This window comes from Lontra canadensis, unplaced genomic scaffold (genome assembly GCF_010015895.1).
Source record: "Lontra canadensis isolate GAN:19392208 unplaced genomic scaffold, GSC_riverotter_1.0 scaffold313, whole genome shotgun sequence".
NCBI lineage: Eukaryota > Metazoa > Chordata > Mammalia > Carnivora > Mustelidae > Lontra > Lontra canadensis.
This window is the reverse complement of record NW_022631307.1, coordinates 45807-62878: the sequence shown is the minus strand read 5'-3', so window position 1 is coordinate 62878 and position 17072 is coordinate 45807. Positions and strand designations below refer to the sequence as shown.

General features: G+C 53.6%; 1 protein-coding gene across 16 annotated transcripts in view; it reads left to right on the top strand.

The window, feature by feature from the left end:
• LOC116862732 (band 4.1-like protein 1) overlaps positions 1 to 17072 on the top strand; it is a 119298-nt gene that overhangs the window by 94465 nt on the left and 7761 nt on the right. For 3 of the 16 annotated variants that reach the window (XM_032850127.1, XM_032850122.1, XM_032850123.1), the window contains 7 exons: positions 1366 to 3378; positions 3893 to 4000; positions 5076 to 5486; positions 7336 to 7440; positions 9100 to 9183; positions 14672 to 14758; positions 15785 to 15868. In XM_032850127.1, coding sequence (XP_032706018.1) covers positions 1366 to 3378; positions 3893 to 4000; positions 5076 to 5486; positions 7336 to 7440; positions 9100 to 9183; positions 14672 to 14758; positions 15785 to 15868 — 2892 coding nt within the window. The remainder of the gene's footprint in view (positions 1 to 1365; positions 3379 to 3892; positions 4001 to 5075; positions 5487 to 7335; positions 7441 to 9099; positions 9184 to 14671; positions 14759 to 15784; positions 15869 to 17072) is intronic. The other 13 variants (XM_032850132.1, XM_032850135.1, XM_032850133.1 and 10 more) reach the window with 9 other exon arrangements.

Genomic DNA, 17072 nt, shown 5'->3' with positions numbered 1-17072 from the left:
ACATCTCTCCCCTCCGGTGGAGGTGTCCCTCTGGCACATCTCACCAGGGATGCACTTCCCAGAACTTGGACTCAGACTGGATTCTAGACCTGCCTTTGCCCCCAGCTCACTCTCTGGCCTTGGACACGGTGCTTGCCTTTCCTAGGCCTCAGTTTCCATATCTGTGCCACAAGGGGCCAGAGTCAGAGCAAGGATTTCAAAGGAGGGTGGTACCTTGGCACGGGGGCAGCCGAGGCCTCCAGCTTCCAACATGGCAGCCTGTCTCTGGCTTACGTATTGGACTTCCATTGAAGTTTTATGTGAAGACAGTATTCTGTGGCTGCAAGATTAGAATACCAATGGCTTTCTGGCTTTTTTTAAAATTTTTTTAAGCACTTCTGAAGTCTGTTGTTCCCCCTGCAGTGCTGTTTAAAGGGCTCTGGGAGAGACAAAGGGCTGCTTTGTCGACAGGCTGACAGCGCTACATTCTTGTTGGTGCTTTTGACCAGTGATGACACTTGGGTCTTCAGAACTTTTCCTTCCGTGATGTCTTCTGCTCAGCCCTTTCCTACTTTTCCCATGGATTTTGTCACAATTCTCCAAGAATAGGCCTTGGTATTCCTCTCTTTGGGAATGAAGCCCACAGAACTTAAGCTGTTCAAGCCACTGTGGTGACTGGCATTGACCTCTTCAGCTGAACATTTGACATTTTTCATTCTAATATCTTTCCTTCCCAGAAACTCTTGAAGAGAAGTCAGGTTTCAGGCTGTGGCTCGTGGAACTTAATTCAGGGCTTCCCCTCTTGACATGAGACTGCGTTTGGGATCCATATTCTTAGATCGTGAGATAAGTCAGCAAGGATCCCAGGCACTCTTTTCCTGACTCTGCCATGAACTAACTCGACTTTGGGGAAGTCAGTGACCTTCTCCAAGCCCCAGTTGCCCCATTTGCACAATGAGGAACTTGGACTAGAGGATGTCTTAGGAGTTGTTTTTGCTCTAATGTTCAAAGATTCCAAGTGTTGTAAGATACTTTCACCTCGGATAGTGGCAGTTTTATTATTAAGAGAGGAAGAGGAAGAGGAAGAGTCCGGGCCCATCCATGGATTCCCATTGTCCCATGATTAACATGGGGAGGGCGTGAGACCCCCGTCCCATCTTACCAAGTTGGGGTAGTGGTTGAGGGGAGTCTGTAAATAATTTGCTGGGTGCCTTGATGGGAAGGGGAGCCTTGATGAGGCTGACTGGCATTGTCATGCCTTTCTCTCCCCCAGCCAGTTCTGGGGACATGTTGACCTTTTGGTCCTTCTTGCAGAGGAAAAAAGGGACCTGTTCTTCAGGTGCCTGACATTTCATGTTAACTCTTCTTGCTCCAATTGAAACACAGGGTTCAGAGCATTGGGTATTTATAGAAAGAGAGTACACTAGGCCAGAAGAACTCAGTCTCCTAAAAGTGACCACCACGCAGCAGGAAGAAAGTAAGGCAGGCCTCGCAGATATCCTTGCTGATGGCAGACTCTCCAAAGTAGACATCCTGGTGGACAAGTTCAAAGTCGAAGTGGCCACAGAAGAAATAGTGGGAGTTAGAAGAGCAAAGACCCAGCAACAAGGAAGAATGATTGCAAGCCCTGAAGACTTTGAGTCAGTGTGGGAGGAAGGCCCCTGGGTCAGGAAAGGCCCAGGAGGGGCTTCTCTGGCCGCAGGCTCTGCCCTGGCAGAAAACCTCTTGGAGGGCTCCCAGTTGAGGGTGGGCACTGGGGAGGCCACCATCAAGAAGCGCTGGATCTCAGGTGGTCAGCTGGAGGGCCAGACAGAGCTGAGGAAGGAGCTGGAGGAGTTCCAGACTTGGGGAAGACCCACTGCCTCAGGGACCAGGTCAGCAGAGGCCGATGTCCCTTCTCCTGCCTCCGACAACGGAGGACTCCAGTCATTTCTGCTGGACCCCACCCAGTCGGAAGCCAGAGCTGACTCGAGTGATGAAAACGAACCTTCCTTTGCAGAGAGGAGCTTCTATCTGAACTATGAAGAGAAAGATTCTGAAGACCAAGTCCTCCCTCCGCCTCTGGAGGAGAGGGAAGAGTGCCTGGTCCCCCTTCCCGTTGATGAGACCAGGCTGGAGCTCTCAGAGAGCTCTGCGCTGAATTCCTCAAGCCCACAGGGCTCTGCTGCATCTTCCAGCAGGAACAAGGACCAAGAGGGTGAAGCTCACAAGCCTTCCTTAGAGGAAAGGGCAGGGTCCCCTGGGAACCGCAGAAGACCAGGTGGCCTGGAGGCCTTTGCTGAGCAGCTCGGTAAGGGACCTTCTCCGGGGCAGACATGTGCTGAGGACTGGGAAGAAGCTGGGCGGGGGGTGGAAGGAGAATTCAGCTACTCAGCATCCAACCTAGGCATGGAGGAAGAGGCCCCCAACGGTGGAGATTTGGTGGAAAAGGCTGAGAACAGTCCCCCAGCAGGATGGAAGGACCACACACCTCACAGCGCAGGGGCTCTGCGCCCAGACCTCCCAGCCTGTGCCCTTCCTCGGACCACCCCTCCTAATGATGTCAGGAAGCCAGCCAAGCCAGGCAGAGGCAACTTCCCGCCCCAAGACCGGGGCCGGGTCCACATCCAAACAGGAGAACCTGCGACGGAGGACAGAAAGGCCTCAGCGTTTCTTCAGATGGAAGTGCTTGCTCCCCTCCCAGCCTCTCCTGGTCCCTTTCAAGTTCAGGCAGCTCTGGAGGAAACTTCTCCAAGCCCAGCCCCTCATGGGTCAAGGGAGCCTCTGCAGCTTGGAGATCCTTTTGGAGAACAGTCCCCTGTGTTTCTCAAACATGCCCATCCTCTTAAAGAGAGCCCAGAACCCAAGGACCGAGGAGGACCGTTCATGACCTCAGACGGAGGTGAGCGCCGGGCACCTCCCGTTGCCAGCAGAAAGCCCAGAGTTGTCTCTGAACGAGCCGAGGGGACTATTCCCCTGGGGTTGGTGTTCCCTTCAGGGAAGCCAAAGGAGATAACCTCTTTCCAGGCTGCGGGCCAGGAGGGCTCCCTGGAAGATATCAGCAAGACCTCAGTGGCCAACAAAATTCGGATCTTTGAGACCCATGGAGCTGAAACTCGCAGAGCAAGTCAGAGTGAAACAAGGGCCCTCATAAACGAGTTGTCTTCAGAGGCCTCCGTGGGTCAGGTAGAGCAACAGCGGAACAAGCTTCTGGACCTGGGCTTCATCCAGCTTCAGCCCCCAGGGGACTTCGCTGGCCCCAAGGCCACCCATTCCTCAGTGACGCCGCTGGCTGCCAGCCACTTCAGGGAGGGCATTGCTACCACATCGGCCCAGGAAGGATGCACGGACCTCGAGCTCGTGTCCCCCGATTCGGGCTGCGAAACTGCGCTGGAGGAAACCACGGTGGGCACTGGCCACGTGAGCCCCCGCCCCCGCCGCTGCCCCTCCCCTGTGGGGGAGCGGACCGCATGCTCCGTAGCTCTGTAGAAGCATGTTTCAGGGGCCCCTCGTCATCACTGCGATCAGAGGCTGCTTGTCCATTCCTATGAGTTCTCTTCCTGACACGGGCCTGAGGGTAGCCCGGGCGGAATGACGGGTTCATCTGCTTGGCCACTGTTAGCTTAGCCACAAAGGCCCTCGGCTTTTGGTGTGACCTGGTGCCCAGAGGGTCACACCCCCCCCCACTGGAGAAGGTGGCATCACCGCCAGCCGACTACATACTTGCTTTGCCTTGCTGCCCCCACCTGCTGGGCTCCTACCTGTTTTGCTTGGCTTGTCCAACGATCTTCCTTCATCTTTTCCCTTCCCTGGTTCTCCCACCTTGGGGAAGCTGACAGGCCAGAGGTTTCCATCCTTCACTGCTGGCTCCCTCTTGGTCCCACTGCCAAGTTCCTTTCTGCCTGCTTAAGACTAACTATCTTCTCTAATCCAGAACAAATCCGGAGATGCGGTCAGGGAAGAGAAGCCCATCACCAGCTTAGCAGCCAACCCCCCTGGAAAAGGGGGGCACCTGAGATTCGCCAGCCCCTCGGGCCCTCAGGTCTCTGCAGCCCCCCAGGTGCCCTGATGAACCTGGTCCTCTCCGCCTGGCCAGGGTGCATCGCTGCCTTCGACTCCCACCTGCTCTGGCAATGCCGTCTGTGGCAGCTCAACTCTCGCTTGTCTGGAATGTGTCCTCACACCTCTCAACCTTCCAGAAACTGGCTAAAATGGAAGCTAAGTCTAGCAAGTGAATCTCTAAGTGCACTGAATCTCTAGAACCTGAAGCCAACTACTTAAAAAAAAAATGTATATATACATGTATATGTATTTGGTGGGTGTTAGATTGGGCTTTAAAAAGACTGTTCTGGAACAGCCAAAAATGTGCATGTGGTGTTTAATCCCTGACAGGCCAGTTGAGAGGTATGTATGCGGGACAAGAGTTGCTGGTTCCCCTCCAGCGTTTCCTTGGCCTGCAGTTGTCAATTACACTGATGGGACTAGAACCTCCACCCTGCCCGCCGGCCCACCCGGAGCTCAGGGCTGAACTGCTGTAGCACCCAGCTCCCAGGACTTAACCCATATTGTTCCTCTCCATAGCCAATACGCCCCCTCCCTCAGAGACTCAGTGGAATTGACAAACCATGTTGGCTTCCTCTTTGTTTCTCAAAGCTCTTGGCTCCAGCCTCCCTGCCTTCCCATCCCAGGTTTCCCTAAATCCCTGGGTCTCCCTCCTTGGTTTCTGTTTCTCGGTGCCCACCTGCACGGATGGGCCTGTGCCCAGGCTCCCATCCCTGCCTCGCACACGATGCCGCTTCTGAAAAGCTCCCAGATCCAGACCTTGGATGGGGCTTCCTGTCCAGAACCAACTGGCAGGAGGTTTGCTTTCTACTTGCTTTGGCCATCAGCGGGAGACCCTCGGAAAGGAGCATTCCCCACTCTTGAGAACTTTGTGGGTTTTTCAAGCTTGTTGTCATGTCAAGAAACCTTCCTGGGAGTGTTTTTCATTTCCTGACCTGCTCTTCTATTTGAGACATTGAAAGGCCCCACGATTTCTTCTGTCATTCACCATCTTGCTTTCTCTCTCTCTCCTCCCACCCCACACCTCTGTTCCTTTGCTTTTTATCTGGCCATAGAGAGCAGGGCTAAGGGAGGGCTCAGAGGAGAAGGTCAAACCACCTCGTCCCAGGGCCCCAGAGAGTGACACGGGAGACGAGGACCAGGACCAGGAGAGGGACGCAGTGTTCCTGAAGGACAACCACTTGGCTATTGAGCGCAAGTGCTCCAGCATCACAGTCAGCTCCACGTCGAGCCTGGAGGCTGAGGTTGACTTCACGGTCATTGGTGACTACCATGGCAGCGCCTTCGAAGACTTCTCCCGCAGCCTGCCTGAGCTTGACCGTGACAAAAGCGACTCGGAGACCGAGGGCCTGGTGTTCTCCAGGGATCTCAACAAGGGGGGCCTCGGCCAGGAAGACGAGTCTGGTGGCATCGAGGATAGCCCGGATCGAGGGGCCTGCGCCACCCCAGATATGCCCCAGTTTGAGGTACAGTGGAGCATCCTGGATACCTGGGCCCGGCGGGCACTGCATGTTCAGAGGGCCCCGGGGCCATCTGCGAGAAGACCGAGCCGCCAGCCTGAAGCTCTGTTTCGTGTTGCATGACTGCCCCTCGCAGAAAGCATGGTTCTGTGCTCGCATGTTTGCCATCTTGGTTCACCCCTAACATGCACTCCTTGGCATTTTAACCCTGTGACCCCATCGCTTGCCCGCTTGCCCGAGGTCAGGTGATGGTAGGCGGTCTGGTCTTACCCGCCTCCTCTCCCTGTCTGTGTTGCATGGCACCTGCAGAAGGCACGTGCTTATGGACTCGCCTGCAGCCTGGCCTGAAAGTCAATGGTTCTTCCTGATTCTGACCCGGCTCCTCTCCCCGGGGCTTGGGCTTGCTGGGGGAAGGGGCAGCGGTCTAAACCCATCTGGCCCCGGGGTCTCAGGGGAGCAGCAGAAGCTCCAAGAGAAGAGGAAACGTCATCACTGAGGGGGACACCGAGATCGACAGTGTCTGGGCCCCTCTGCTTTGTGTCCTTCCTTCAGAGGATCTTTGTCCCATGATCCCTTTGCCCTCTCATCTCTTGCAGCCCCAACCTACCTCCCGCCACACCCTCCTCTCTCCGTTCCAGGCTTTGAAATCCGAACTCTTCAACTCTGGGCGTTCACTCCACGCTGCGCCCTCTGGGAGAAATTTTCCTTCCCCTTCTCTGCCTTGCAAACTTGTCATGCTTCAGGACCAAGTTCAGCTCTCACATCTAGCAGATGCTTCCCTGACCACCCAGGGCAGAAGTGTGGCTCCGTCCACGGCCCCCTTGCTCTGCAATGTTTCTGCTCCCGGCATCCTCCTAGGTAGTCAGGCCGGCGGCTGCCAGGCCCACTCTCCCCCCGGTGGCAGCTCCTCTAAGCCTGCACGTGCCAGGCACTAAGAGACAATTAACGGGATGAATGCCTTGATCTCACGGTTACAGTCATCTATAGGATCCCTCTCACCACCCTCCCAACCAGATGGCAGGCTTTTTCATTCATTCATTCAGCTCTCATACGCTCACGGTCCCATGAACTGACCTTGCTGGGGGAGTCTGAAGAAACTGATCATTTAACCAGAGACTTCCGGAGGAGAGGTTGAAAACCTCTGGCCCCAGGCCAGATCTGGCTAGCACAGATGTTTTCTTTGACCCTCATTGAAAAATTAGGACGTGGAATATAAAATCCATAGGTGTTTTTTTGTTTATTGGTTTGTTTTTAATCATTAAAAAAATCAGATGATCTGAGTCATTCAGAAGCCGTGGCTGCCATTGGCCAAACCTGAGTGGTGAGAACATGTGTCCTCCTGTTCACCCCAATCCTCCATAAGCCCAATTCACCCCTTTACATCTCTTGCCTGGCCCCCCCTAGGCCCCCAGGTATGTGACTCCCGCTTTCAAGAGCAGTTCAAAGGAAGCAGCTGGGACGGGGCAACATAATTGTTGAGGTCTGTCAGGATTCAGTGGCAAGTATCTAAGGACAGTTCTTAGTGGGGGGCCTGGCACAGAGCCCGTTAATTGAATAGTAGATGTTCTTTTACTGGTAGCCTAAAAACCAGCTTCTAGCCACCAGGAGCGGATGTGCGCCAAGGTCATGAGTGGCCCGTCTGGGTGCTGCTGGTGGCCCCCGGCTCTCCCCTGGGGCTGGCTGTCTGGGATGGCTCGCTGTGCCTCTTCGCTCTGACCTGTGTGCCCTTCCGGAGACCTGGGCCCTTCCTGAGACCTGGCCTGCTGCAGCGGTGGAAGAGACGCCACAGCGGCCTGTGAGCAGGGAGTCGGGCAGAGGCTTGGCTTATGGAACTTTCTCCCTCTTCTCCCTACAGCCTGTGAAAGCGGAAACCATGACTGTCAGCAGCCTGGCCATCAGAAAGAAGATTGAGCCCGAGGCTGTGCTGCAGACCAGAGTCAGCGCTATGGACGCTAGCCAGGTAACCGGGGCCTTCCACTGCACCTTGAGCGCAGGACATTTAGGGGTGGGGTCCTCACCCAGGCCAAGCCCCCGGGCCGACTCTTGCCACCCCAGCTTCCCCAGCGCCTCCATGTTCACCTTGATGCTCTTCTGAGCTTTGCTGTCCTCCGTGAGCTCTGGGTTTGGCCGGTGGAATGAACTCCTGTCCTGGGCAGACCACACACACCTCTTACAGCCTTGACTTCCCATCTCTGAAATGGGAATGATAATGTCTCCCTGTCCTCCTAGGAGTGCTGTAAGGGCTAGCAGCAAGTGGACTAGACTGTGGCTCTCAGATTGCTTGAAGGAGTTAGAGAAGTTTGTTGAGGTATCCCAGGGGCTGCTCGGGGGGAGAGAGGGAGCAATCCCAATCCAGCTGTTGTCAGAATGACTCACACTGGATTATTATTATTTTTTTTTACACATGGGGTTTCCATGTCAGATTGGCAAAATGAACAAACTGAGAAAAAGATTTTAAAAAATCATTTGCCTTAGCAAGATGAAACATACTTGGTACCCTGGACAGAGTGGTCCAAAAGAGACACAGGTGTCGAAGTTTCTCTTGCAGTGTTTTGATTTTAAACTTTGCACCTTGAGACTATAGGTGTGATAGATGCCCCCTGAGTTCCTCCTGGCCAGAGGAGCTGCAGTGCTGGGGGCAGAGACTTGTCTGCATCTCAAGAAATAAGTAAGGTGTAAACCAACACAATGTGTACAATTGTGTCATTTCCAGAATGTTCTTCTCCCCCGTTTGTAACATGCACAGTGGTCTCTGTGGCAGCTGGTGCAGCAGCCAAGACGCTCGAGTTCTGACGAACTATGTGATCTCAAGCCGCATGCCTCCTCTGTGGCCTCTTTTGTTTTAGTGACCAGTGTTTTATTTTGTTTTCCTGTAGAAAAATACAGAGAAAACTTAAAAAGGCCCCAAAGTCAACAGCCCAGTAATCCATAGTGACATCAAAACAAAATGACAAAGTGTTCACAGTTATGAAATTCAAACAGAACAAACTGAAATTTTTCTTACGATTCTTCCCAGTAAAAAAGATGTATATGTATTCCAATGTATACACTGATGTCTCTAGAGTGTAGAATTTTACACAAAAGAGATCCTCTTTTACACCTGACCTTTTTTCTTAATGACTTTCTTGGAGATCACTCCTCATTGCCCTCTGTGGGCCCACCTTAGACTCAGTCCCACTTAGGAGTGGGTCCTGACTTACCCTGCAGTCTCCCATCAATGGGCCTGCGGCTGTTTTGTCCTTGGCAGTTAAGGATGAATGTTTCAGTGAACTTCTTCGTTCACACTTCTTGGCAAAATTTTCAGAGTTGATATCCAAAGGATGAACTCCCGGCTGTGGAATCACTACGTCAAGGAACACAGGAATTGAGGTTTGCTTAGGGATTGCAAAATTATCTGGGATTATTTGTCCTTTGCCAAATAAGATGATTCAAACAAACTGGGGGCATGTGAGGACCCCCCCGTAATTCAGGCTGTGTGCGGACAAGCCCGTCTCCCCGCCAGCGCTTGTTTGCTCACACAGCCTGTCCCTCTGTAGCTGGCAATGCCACCTGCCCAGGTAACAGATGCTCCAGGCAGAGGCGGTGTACCCTCTCTTTCTCTCATGACTCCTCTGGCCAGCAGGTTGATGGGACTGTCCCAGGGGGAAAGGAGTCCATAACAACCACTCCCTCCATCACCACAGAGACCATATCGACCACCATGGTAAGTAGGACCCAAGGGTCTTCCCTCTCTGACCAGCCTCCTTGCCCTCGGGCAGCCAGATAACAGCATCATGTCACTGGCTGTCTGGGGTGGTCCTCCTCTGCCCTCCCCGCATGAGGCATAGGACACAGAGTCGACCTCTTCTTGTGAGGCACCATCGTTACCACAGGACACCCAGTCAGATCTCAGTTTTCCAAACTGAATGACGTGGGAGGTGGGATCCCTGAGTCTCAGTTATCTGGACCGTCTCAGCCACAGCAGGGGTAGAGGGAGGGAGGGCGGTACCATTCGATTATGTGATCATGGGCAAGGCGTGAGGATTGAGCTTGAAAGTCCCTGACAGACCCTGGCAGCTGTGCAGTTTCTCATGTCTCGGGCCACTTCCTTGCCTTGGTCAGTAGATGGCGTGCAGGGAGCTTAAAACTGGAAAATCAAGATTTGGGGACCATCTCCTCAGGCTCTGGTTCTGATACCGATGTGCTGCCTGACCTATGAAGGAGGGTCTTTGGCCTCAGATGTCTTCATCTGTAAAATGGGAGTAATCCCCATTCTGCCTGTTTCATAGGCTCTTTTTTTTTTTTTTTAAAGATTTTATTTATTTATTTGAGAGAGAGAGAGATCACACTAGCACAAGCAGGGGGCTGGGCAGCAGAGGGCAAGGGAGCAGGGAACCCAACATGGGGCTCCATCCCAGGACTCTAGGATCATGACCTGAGCCAAAGGCAGAGGCTTAACCAACTGAACCACCCAGGCGCCCCTGGTTCACAGGTTCTTAAGAGAGTCCAGTAATGTCACATCCTTTAATGATGACATAGACCAGATAGCTTTAGGCACAGGCTGTGTCGCCAGGCAAGCCGCCAAAAAGTGTGTGTGGGTGATCTCACTGAGTCCTTACAAAAACTGGAAGGGATTCTCTTTTTTCTGCACCCTTTACAGATGAAGAATCCGAAATGCAGGGAGGTAAAGTGACTTCCTAAGGTCACACACCCAGTACGTAGTAGAGGCAGGTCCAACCCAGAAGCCTCACTGTGCCCCTCAACCGCTCTGCACCCTCATCCCGACCACTGTGAACACTGGCCGCCGGGGCCGGGGCCGGGGCCGGGGCTGGGGCCGGATCTGTCTTGAGTCGGTGTAAAGTTGTTTTCAAATGCTTTCTCTTGTCAAACCCCCGATAGACACCTAGGAAGGGAATGGCGTTTAGACTTACCTAACAGGTAGGTTTTGCACAAACAAAGACAAGTAACTCTGAACTGGTTATCAGCTCGCACCCTCTTTCCTGGTCACTCTGTCCCACTTCTCCCTCAGTCCTTCTCCACGTGGCATCAGGACACTTCTAGGGCTAAATTTAAGTTCATACTACCGTGAGTAGGCAGTTACATCGCTCATTTACCCACGTGCCCACCCACCCACCCATCCATCCATTCATTTCTTCCAAAAACATTTCTTAGTCTCTGTTACCTGCCTGATTCGGAACACAGAGTTGAAGGAAATCTACTGCCTACGAGAAGACATTTGTTCAAGTAGTGATCACGGGCACGTGTCATTGTTTAGGTCCTGGGCACACAGTGGTGGACAAGGCCCAGCTCTCCCACGTCCTGGCGGGATGACCCCTGGGCAAGTTACCTGAACCTCTCTAAGCCTCAGTTTCCACTCCTGTAAAATGGGGTAACGGGGAGCAGTAATAGCACATCCCTCAAAGGGTTGACCCAAGGAGGGACCAAGGTAATCTGTGCAAAGGCGTGCCTGGCATGTAGGAAGTGGTCTGTAAATGTGAGCCACTGTACTTTTGCCCTGCCTTCATGGAACAGGGTGACAATGCTTTCTGGGGGGCACAGGGAGGAAGGGTATGGGGTGACACCCATGCCAGGAGGACTGAGAAGGCTTCACCTCGGCAGGGACAGCTGAGCCATCCTTTGAGGATAAATGACAGCATGCCCACAGCAGAAGGCGTTCTAGGCAGTGGGGACAGCAGGTGCAAAGGCAGGGATAGGAATGAACGGCGCATTTGGGGAAAGGCAGGTGGTCAGTGAAGCAAGATGTCAGGTGTGTGGAAGAGGAGCGGGGTGGGGGAGAAGAGGCTGGAAACGCAGTCTGGGCCAGGGCCTGAAGGGCCCAAATGTCACATAGGAAGTTCATGCTTTATCTACTGTGACAGTGGGGGGCAGTAGGGCATCCCTTCGACTTCTGAAACGGGCTTGTTGTTATCAAATGTGTGTTTCTGTGTTTTAGAAAGATTACCCTGGCAACTGTGTGGGACGTCACGAGAGAAAATGTCCCTCCTGTCCTCCCTCCCTCCTTCCTTCCTTCCCTTAGCAAATACTTGTTGAATGCTGTGTGATGCGCTGTGAGCCCAGCACTGAGGGAGACAGAAAGTGCCCTGAGCACGCACGCCGTTGGGAGAGATGGAAAGAGAAGGCAGGGAACTGGTTTAGGGGCTGCGGCAGAGCGGGTGTGCAAGGAGGTAGATGCTGAGAAGGTGGGCAGGGTTGAGGGATAACCAGGGGGAGGATTTGGTCATTGACAGAATGTTCAGGTGACAGAGGACCCAATGGGGTCCTCTGTCTTAGGGCTGGTGACCTAACCCTGACCTAGCCATTTTTGAAGCACAGTCCTGGGAACCTTTAGAAAAGCAAATCTCTGCCCCCCCCCAAAACCTATCAAATCAGAAACTCTGGAGCAGGGCCCAAAAATCTGTGACACCCCTCAAGTCGGAGAAGCTCTGATACAGAGTCCTGGAGGGGGTTGCTCGTTAGTGGGGAGGCAGTGAATTCCATGTTGGATCTCTCATGAGCCTAAGGTGCCTATGGGACATTTCCAGGGGGAAATACTGAGGAAACAATTGGTTTTAAAGGTCTGGGTTTCGAGAAAGATCTGGGCTCTAGATAGAGGGATAAGGACAGGGGCCTTGTGAGAAAGCCGTGACTGGCTGAGGCGGCCCCGAGAGAGGGTAGCCAGGAGGAGAGCCCTCAGCTGGAGGGAGGAAGGGTCCAGAGCAGAGATGGTGGCATTGCCGTGGCCAGGGAGAGAAGCCACACCTCCTGGAGACAGGAGAGAGGACTGGCTGGAGATAAAGGAGAGGTGGACAGTGCAGATGGTGCCTTGTTTCAAACGACCTGTGTCCCCTTTAGTGGCTTCCCTTTTCAGTGTGGAGGTGGAGGTGAGGCTTTGTCCGGGACAGAGGGAGCCCTGGGAGATGAAGAGGCTTAAGGGGAGAATTGCCTGGAGCAACAGTAGGACTCAGGGGGCTAGTGACTCTCTGAGGCTGGCAGCAAGGAAGCACGGAGCCCAGAAGGCTGCCGCCACCCTTTCTCTGAATCAAAGCACAGTTGACACACAGCGTGACATTGGTTTCAGGTGTATGACATCGCGATTGGACAGCTCTGTGTATGCTGTGCTCACCGCATGTGTAGCTGCCATCTGTCCCCACACAACCCTGTTACAGTACCACTGACTGTGTTCCCTGTGCCGTACCCTTCATGCCCAGGACCTGTTCATCCCAGAACCGGAAGTCTGCACCTCTCGCTCCCCTTCACCCCTAGCTGCCCATCCCTCCCCCCCGCCCCTCTGGCAACTCCTAGTTTTCTGTATTTACGATCTGTTTATGCTTTTCTCATTGGTCTGTTTGGTTTTTGCGATTCCACATAGAAGTGAAATCATACGACATTTGTCTTTGTCTGACTTATCTCACTTAGCATCATACCCTCAAGGTCCATCCGTGCTGTTGCAAATTGTCAGATCTCATTCTTGTTTATGGCTGAATAAGAACATTGTATATCACATCCTCTTTATCCATTTTCTCCCGGTGGACACTTGGGCTGCTCCCGTATCTTGGCTATTGTAAATAATGCTGCAAAAAACATAGGGGTGCATATGTCTTTTCAATTAATGTTTTTGTTTTCTTTGGGTAAGTACCCAATACTGGAGTTCCTAGATCCTATGGTATTTCTAGTTTTAATTTTTTTTCCAAGGAACCTCCATACTGTGTTCCAGAGTGGCCACAGCAGTTTGCACTCCCGTCTGCAGGGCACGAGGGCTCCCTTCTCTCCACATCCTCACCAGCACCTGTTTTTGTCTGTTTGAGACGTGCCATTCTGACAGGTGTAACGGGATAGCTCATTGCAGTCTTGATTTGCATTTACCTGATGATGAGTGATGCAGAGCATCCTTCTGTGTCTGTGGGCAAGCCTGCCTGCTTTTTGGCCTACCGCCAGGCCACATTCTGGGACTCCATGTGAGAAAGTTGCTTACTGGTGGAATGCCAAGTAAATGCCAAGGTCACTGCCTTGGTCGGAGGCAGGCTCCGGGTCAGGTGGGGAGTGGTAGGCAGGGCGAAGGCAGAGAGAGGGCTGCCATCCTTACCTGTCCCCTGGCAGGCAGAGGTTGTACAGACCAGGACCAGGGCTCAGCTAGAACAGACATAGCTCTGAGCCCCTGGACAGACTGGGGTGAGCCCAAGATGGTGCAGAAGGTGGGAAGTAGAGGCTGGCGACCAGGCCCACTGACAAATATGGGGCACGAGTCTCTAGTGGTTAGAATCCACCATAGGACCAGGAGAGCTGCTGCAGGGTGAGCGTTCTGAGGGCAGAGAAGTGTTGCATGTGGGGTTGGAGTCTGACAAACGTCGGGGGGACGTGAATAAGCCACTTGATGTTCTCTGGCCTTCTAGCTTCTCAACTCTGAAGCAGGAATATTAAAACAATATCCTGTGGTTGTTCTGAGGATTAAATGAGATAGCGCATCCTTAGCGTAATACCGAGCGCATGGCAAGGACTCAGAAGTAGGTATTATTACATTGTTGGTAGCTAGCCTGTGTTCTTGTGTTTATCCTAAGGTTGGGATTTGCCAAGCCCTTTCTCCTCTGTTAACATCATAATGTCTCTGAGGGAGTTGAGCAGGGTGTCTTTTTACAAAAAATGTTTAAGGCTTAGTATTTTTAGGGCAGTTTATTTTTTTAGAGCAGTTTCACAGCAGAACTGAGAAGAAGGGACCCCGTATGCTCCATAAATGGGGATATATACAGAGAGATATATAGAGAGAGATTTCCCACGTGCTCCTTACCCCTGCACACGCGCAGCCTCCCCCATAATCCTTACCATCAGCAAACCGACATTGCAGGGGTCCCGTTTTATAGGTAAATCCATGAGGCCCATGGAACAGAGGTGGCTATGCCCAGCTCATGGGGCTAGATCATGGCAGGGCCAGGACGAGAACCTGAACGTCTCCCCTCGTTTGGTAGTGCTTCCTGAGAGCAACGCCATGTCTCATTTGCCCTTGTCCCTGACCCCAGGCACCGTACATGTTGAATGAGTGAGTGCGTGAGCCAGTGAGAGAGTAAGTATGAGAGCAGGTGTGTGTGTGCGCATGTTGAGTGCATGACAGTGTCACTCCTCAACCTCGTGGCTGTGAGAGCAACACAGCTGTGTGCTCTGGCCATCCTGGGGGTCCACTCACGCGAGATCCGGCCATCTGAGCACTATTGTTTCCCCAGGAGAACAGTCTCAAGTCCGGGAAGGGGGCAGCTGCCATGATCCCAGGCCCACAGACGGTGGCCACGGATATCCGTTCTCTTTCTCCGGTAAGTGGGTAGGGCCAGCTCAGGCTAGGGGACTCTGTGCTGAGAATGCAGTCTGTAGGTGGCCCGAGTGAGCGCAGCGTAGAGCCCAGTGGGCTGCCCTTTGAAGCACAATGCCAGGAACGTGGATCGCTCTCAGATGCCTGTAGGGCTCCCTTGTGCCCACCAGAGTCTCATCCATCGCCTCCACCCCCAACATACACACACCAGAGGGCTTCGCAGGTTAGGGTGATGCAGCCCCCCTCCTTGGTGATGCCTGTGATTGGACAGCTCATTTGCATCTGCTGTCCTTACTGCCCAGGAGGAAAGATGGACTAGGAGTCCAGAGGCTTGCACTCTGGACATGGCTCTTTCAGTGGCTCCCGTGAGCGTGAGGCTGTCACTGTGAAGTCTCTTGAGTCTCCTGCATTCTCCAAGCCTGTCCTTCTCCTTGTCTAGCCCCGGAGGCCACGTGTTCCCAGCTGTGACAGGGTGGGGTTTGGGAGGGCTCTGTTTCTACTCTGGATCCCCCATTCATCTGAGCTGTCAGTATTCTAAACCCCCCACCAAAGATTGATTGATTGATTGATTGATTGATTGATTTATTTGACAGAGAGAGATAGCAAGAGAGGGAACACAAGCAGGGGGAGTGGGAGAGGGAGAAGCAGGCTTCCAGCTGGAGCAGGGAGCCCAATGCGGGGTCCGATCCCGACCCTGGGATCATGACCTGAGCTGAAGGCAGACGCTTAACGACTGAGCCACCCAGGTGCCCCAGCTACCAGGATTCTTAAAATCTGGGGTCTTGTTAGAATTCTGGGCCTCGGGAATCTCAGGTTCTAGGAGTCTGAGAGTCAGTGGTTTGAGAATGTCATGGATCAAGCATTCTGAAGATTCCAGTGTTCCTGAATTCTTAGAATCAGTGATTTGAAGCATCTTGGACTTCCAAACTTCACCCTTCTGGGGCCCCCTTGGTTTACTCTCCCCACCCCCACCCTGCAGAGCCCAGTGTCCTTACCTGACCCCGGGGGTGGGGGTGGTTATATTCCGCAGATCATCGGGAAAGATGTCCTCACCAGCACCTACGGCGCCACCGCGGAAACCCTCTCCACCTCCACCACCACCCATGTTACCAAAGTGAGTAGCAGCAGGGCACCGTCGGCCCCCACCCTGGCTGTTGGGCTGGGCAAGGTCATGGCCATCGCTGTGCCTTGTATCATGGACAGAGAAGACCGGCAGTGGTCTAGCTTCTGGAGTGCTATGCGCTTTGTTCTGTACTATGGGTCATCCCAGGCACGGGCCCCGCCCCTCATCATCGGCAGCCAGGCTGGCAGGGGGGGTGGCGGCAAGACCCCCTTCCCGGAAGCAATTCGGAGCCATGGCTTTTGCGCCTTATAGACCTTACGTGCTGGCAGGATTTAGAAGGGGTGATGTAAGGAAGCCTCAGAGAGTGAGGAGGGCTCTTCTGGAGAAAGTGGGATTTGTGCAGGGTCTTAGGAAGCCGGGTAGGACTCGTGAGGGATGAGAGGACAGACGCAGATGTTCCAAGCAACGCAGGAGATGGGAGCAGAGACTGCATTTGTTTATTTGTTGACATTTGCTGGTGAACGTCAAGCTGCTGCCCGCCTCTGTGCGAGGGGCACAGGTGGCGACTGGAAGTGCTGCATGTTTGTGGGGACGGCAGCAGGGGGTCTCTGTTAGGGAGAAGTAGCGTCGAGGGGGTGGAGCTGCAGGAAATTGGGGTGGACTGGAGGCAGGGGAAGCCACATAGAGACAAACGTGACAAAGCCCAGAACAGATGAGACTAGGAAGGGTTTAAGAGCCATTGGAACACTGTCAAGTTTTTTTAACTGGGGAGTGACCCAGCACAAAGAGGTTTAAGAAGAGGAGATTAGGTCCATCAGTGTGCACAGGTAGATGGGGGAGCAAAGAGAGAGGGGCGTGGAGTGACTAGGGATGGGGGCCCTGGACTGGTGGGGGAAGGAAGAGGCAGGGCTACAGGAGGGGATCACTCCCTATGCATCAGCTGTGATGCAGCCAATGAGCGCAGAAGGCTGAAGGCAAGTGGTTCCGTGCCCCGGTGGCCAGGAGGGAGGCAGGAGGGGGCGCAGGCCGGAGAAGAACGCCTGGAGGAGAGGGGCTGGAAAGGCAGGTTGAGGGGGAGGTTCTGCCGAGCCATCTGAGGGAGAAGTCCGCTAGGTACCACCGGCCCTTCTGCACACACCAACTGTCCCAGCCCTGCCCCAAAGGTGTGCAGGCCTCAGCACCTTTGCACGTGCCCAGGAAGCTCCCCCCACAACATCCCCCGCCCACCCACCAAAAGCATTTGTGAGCAATGTTG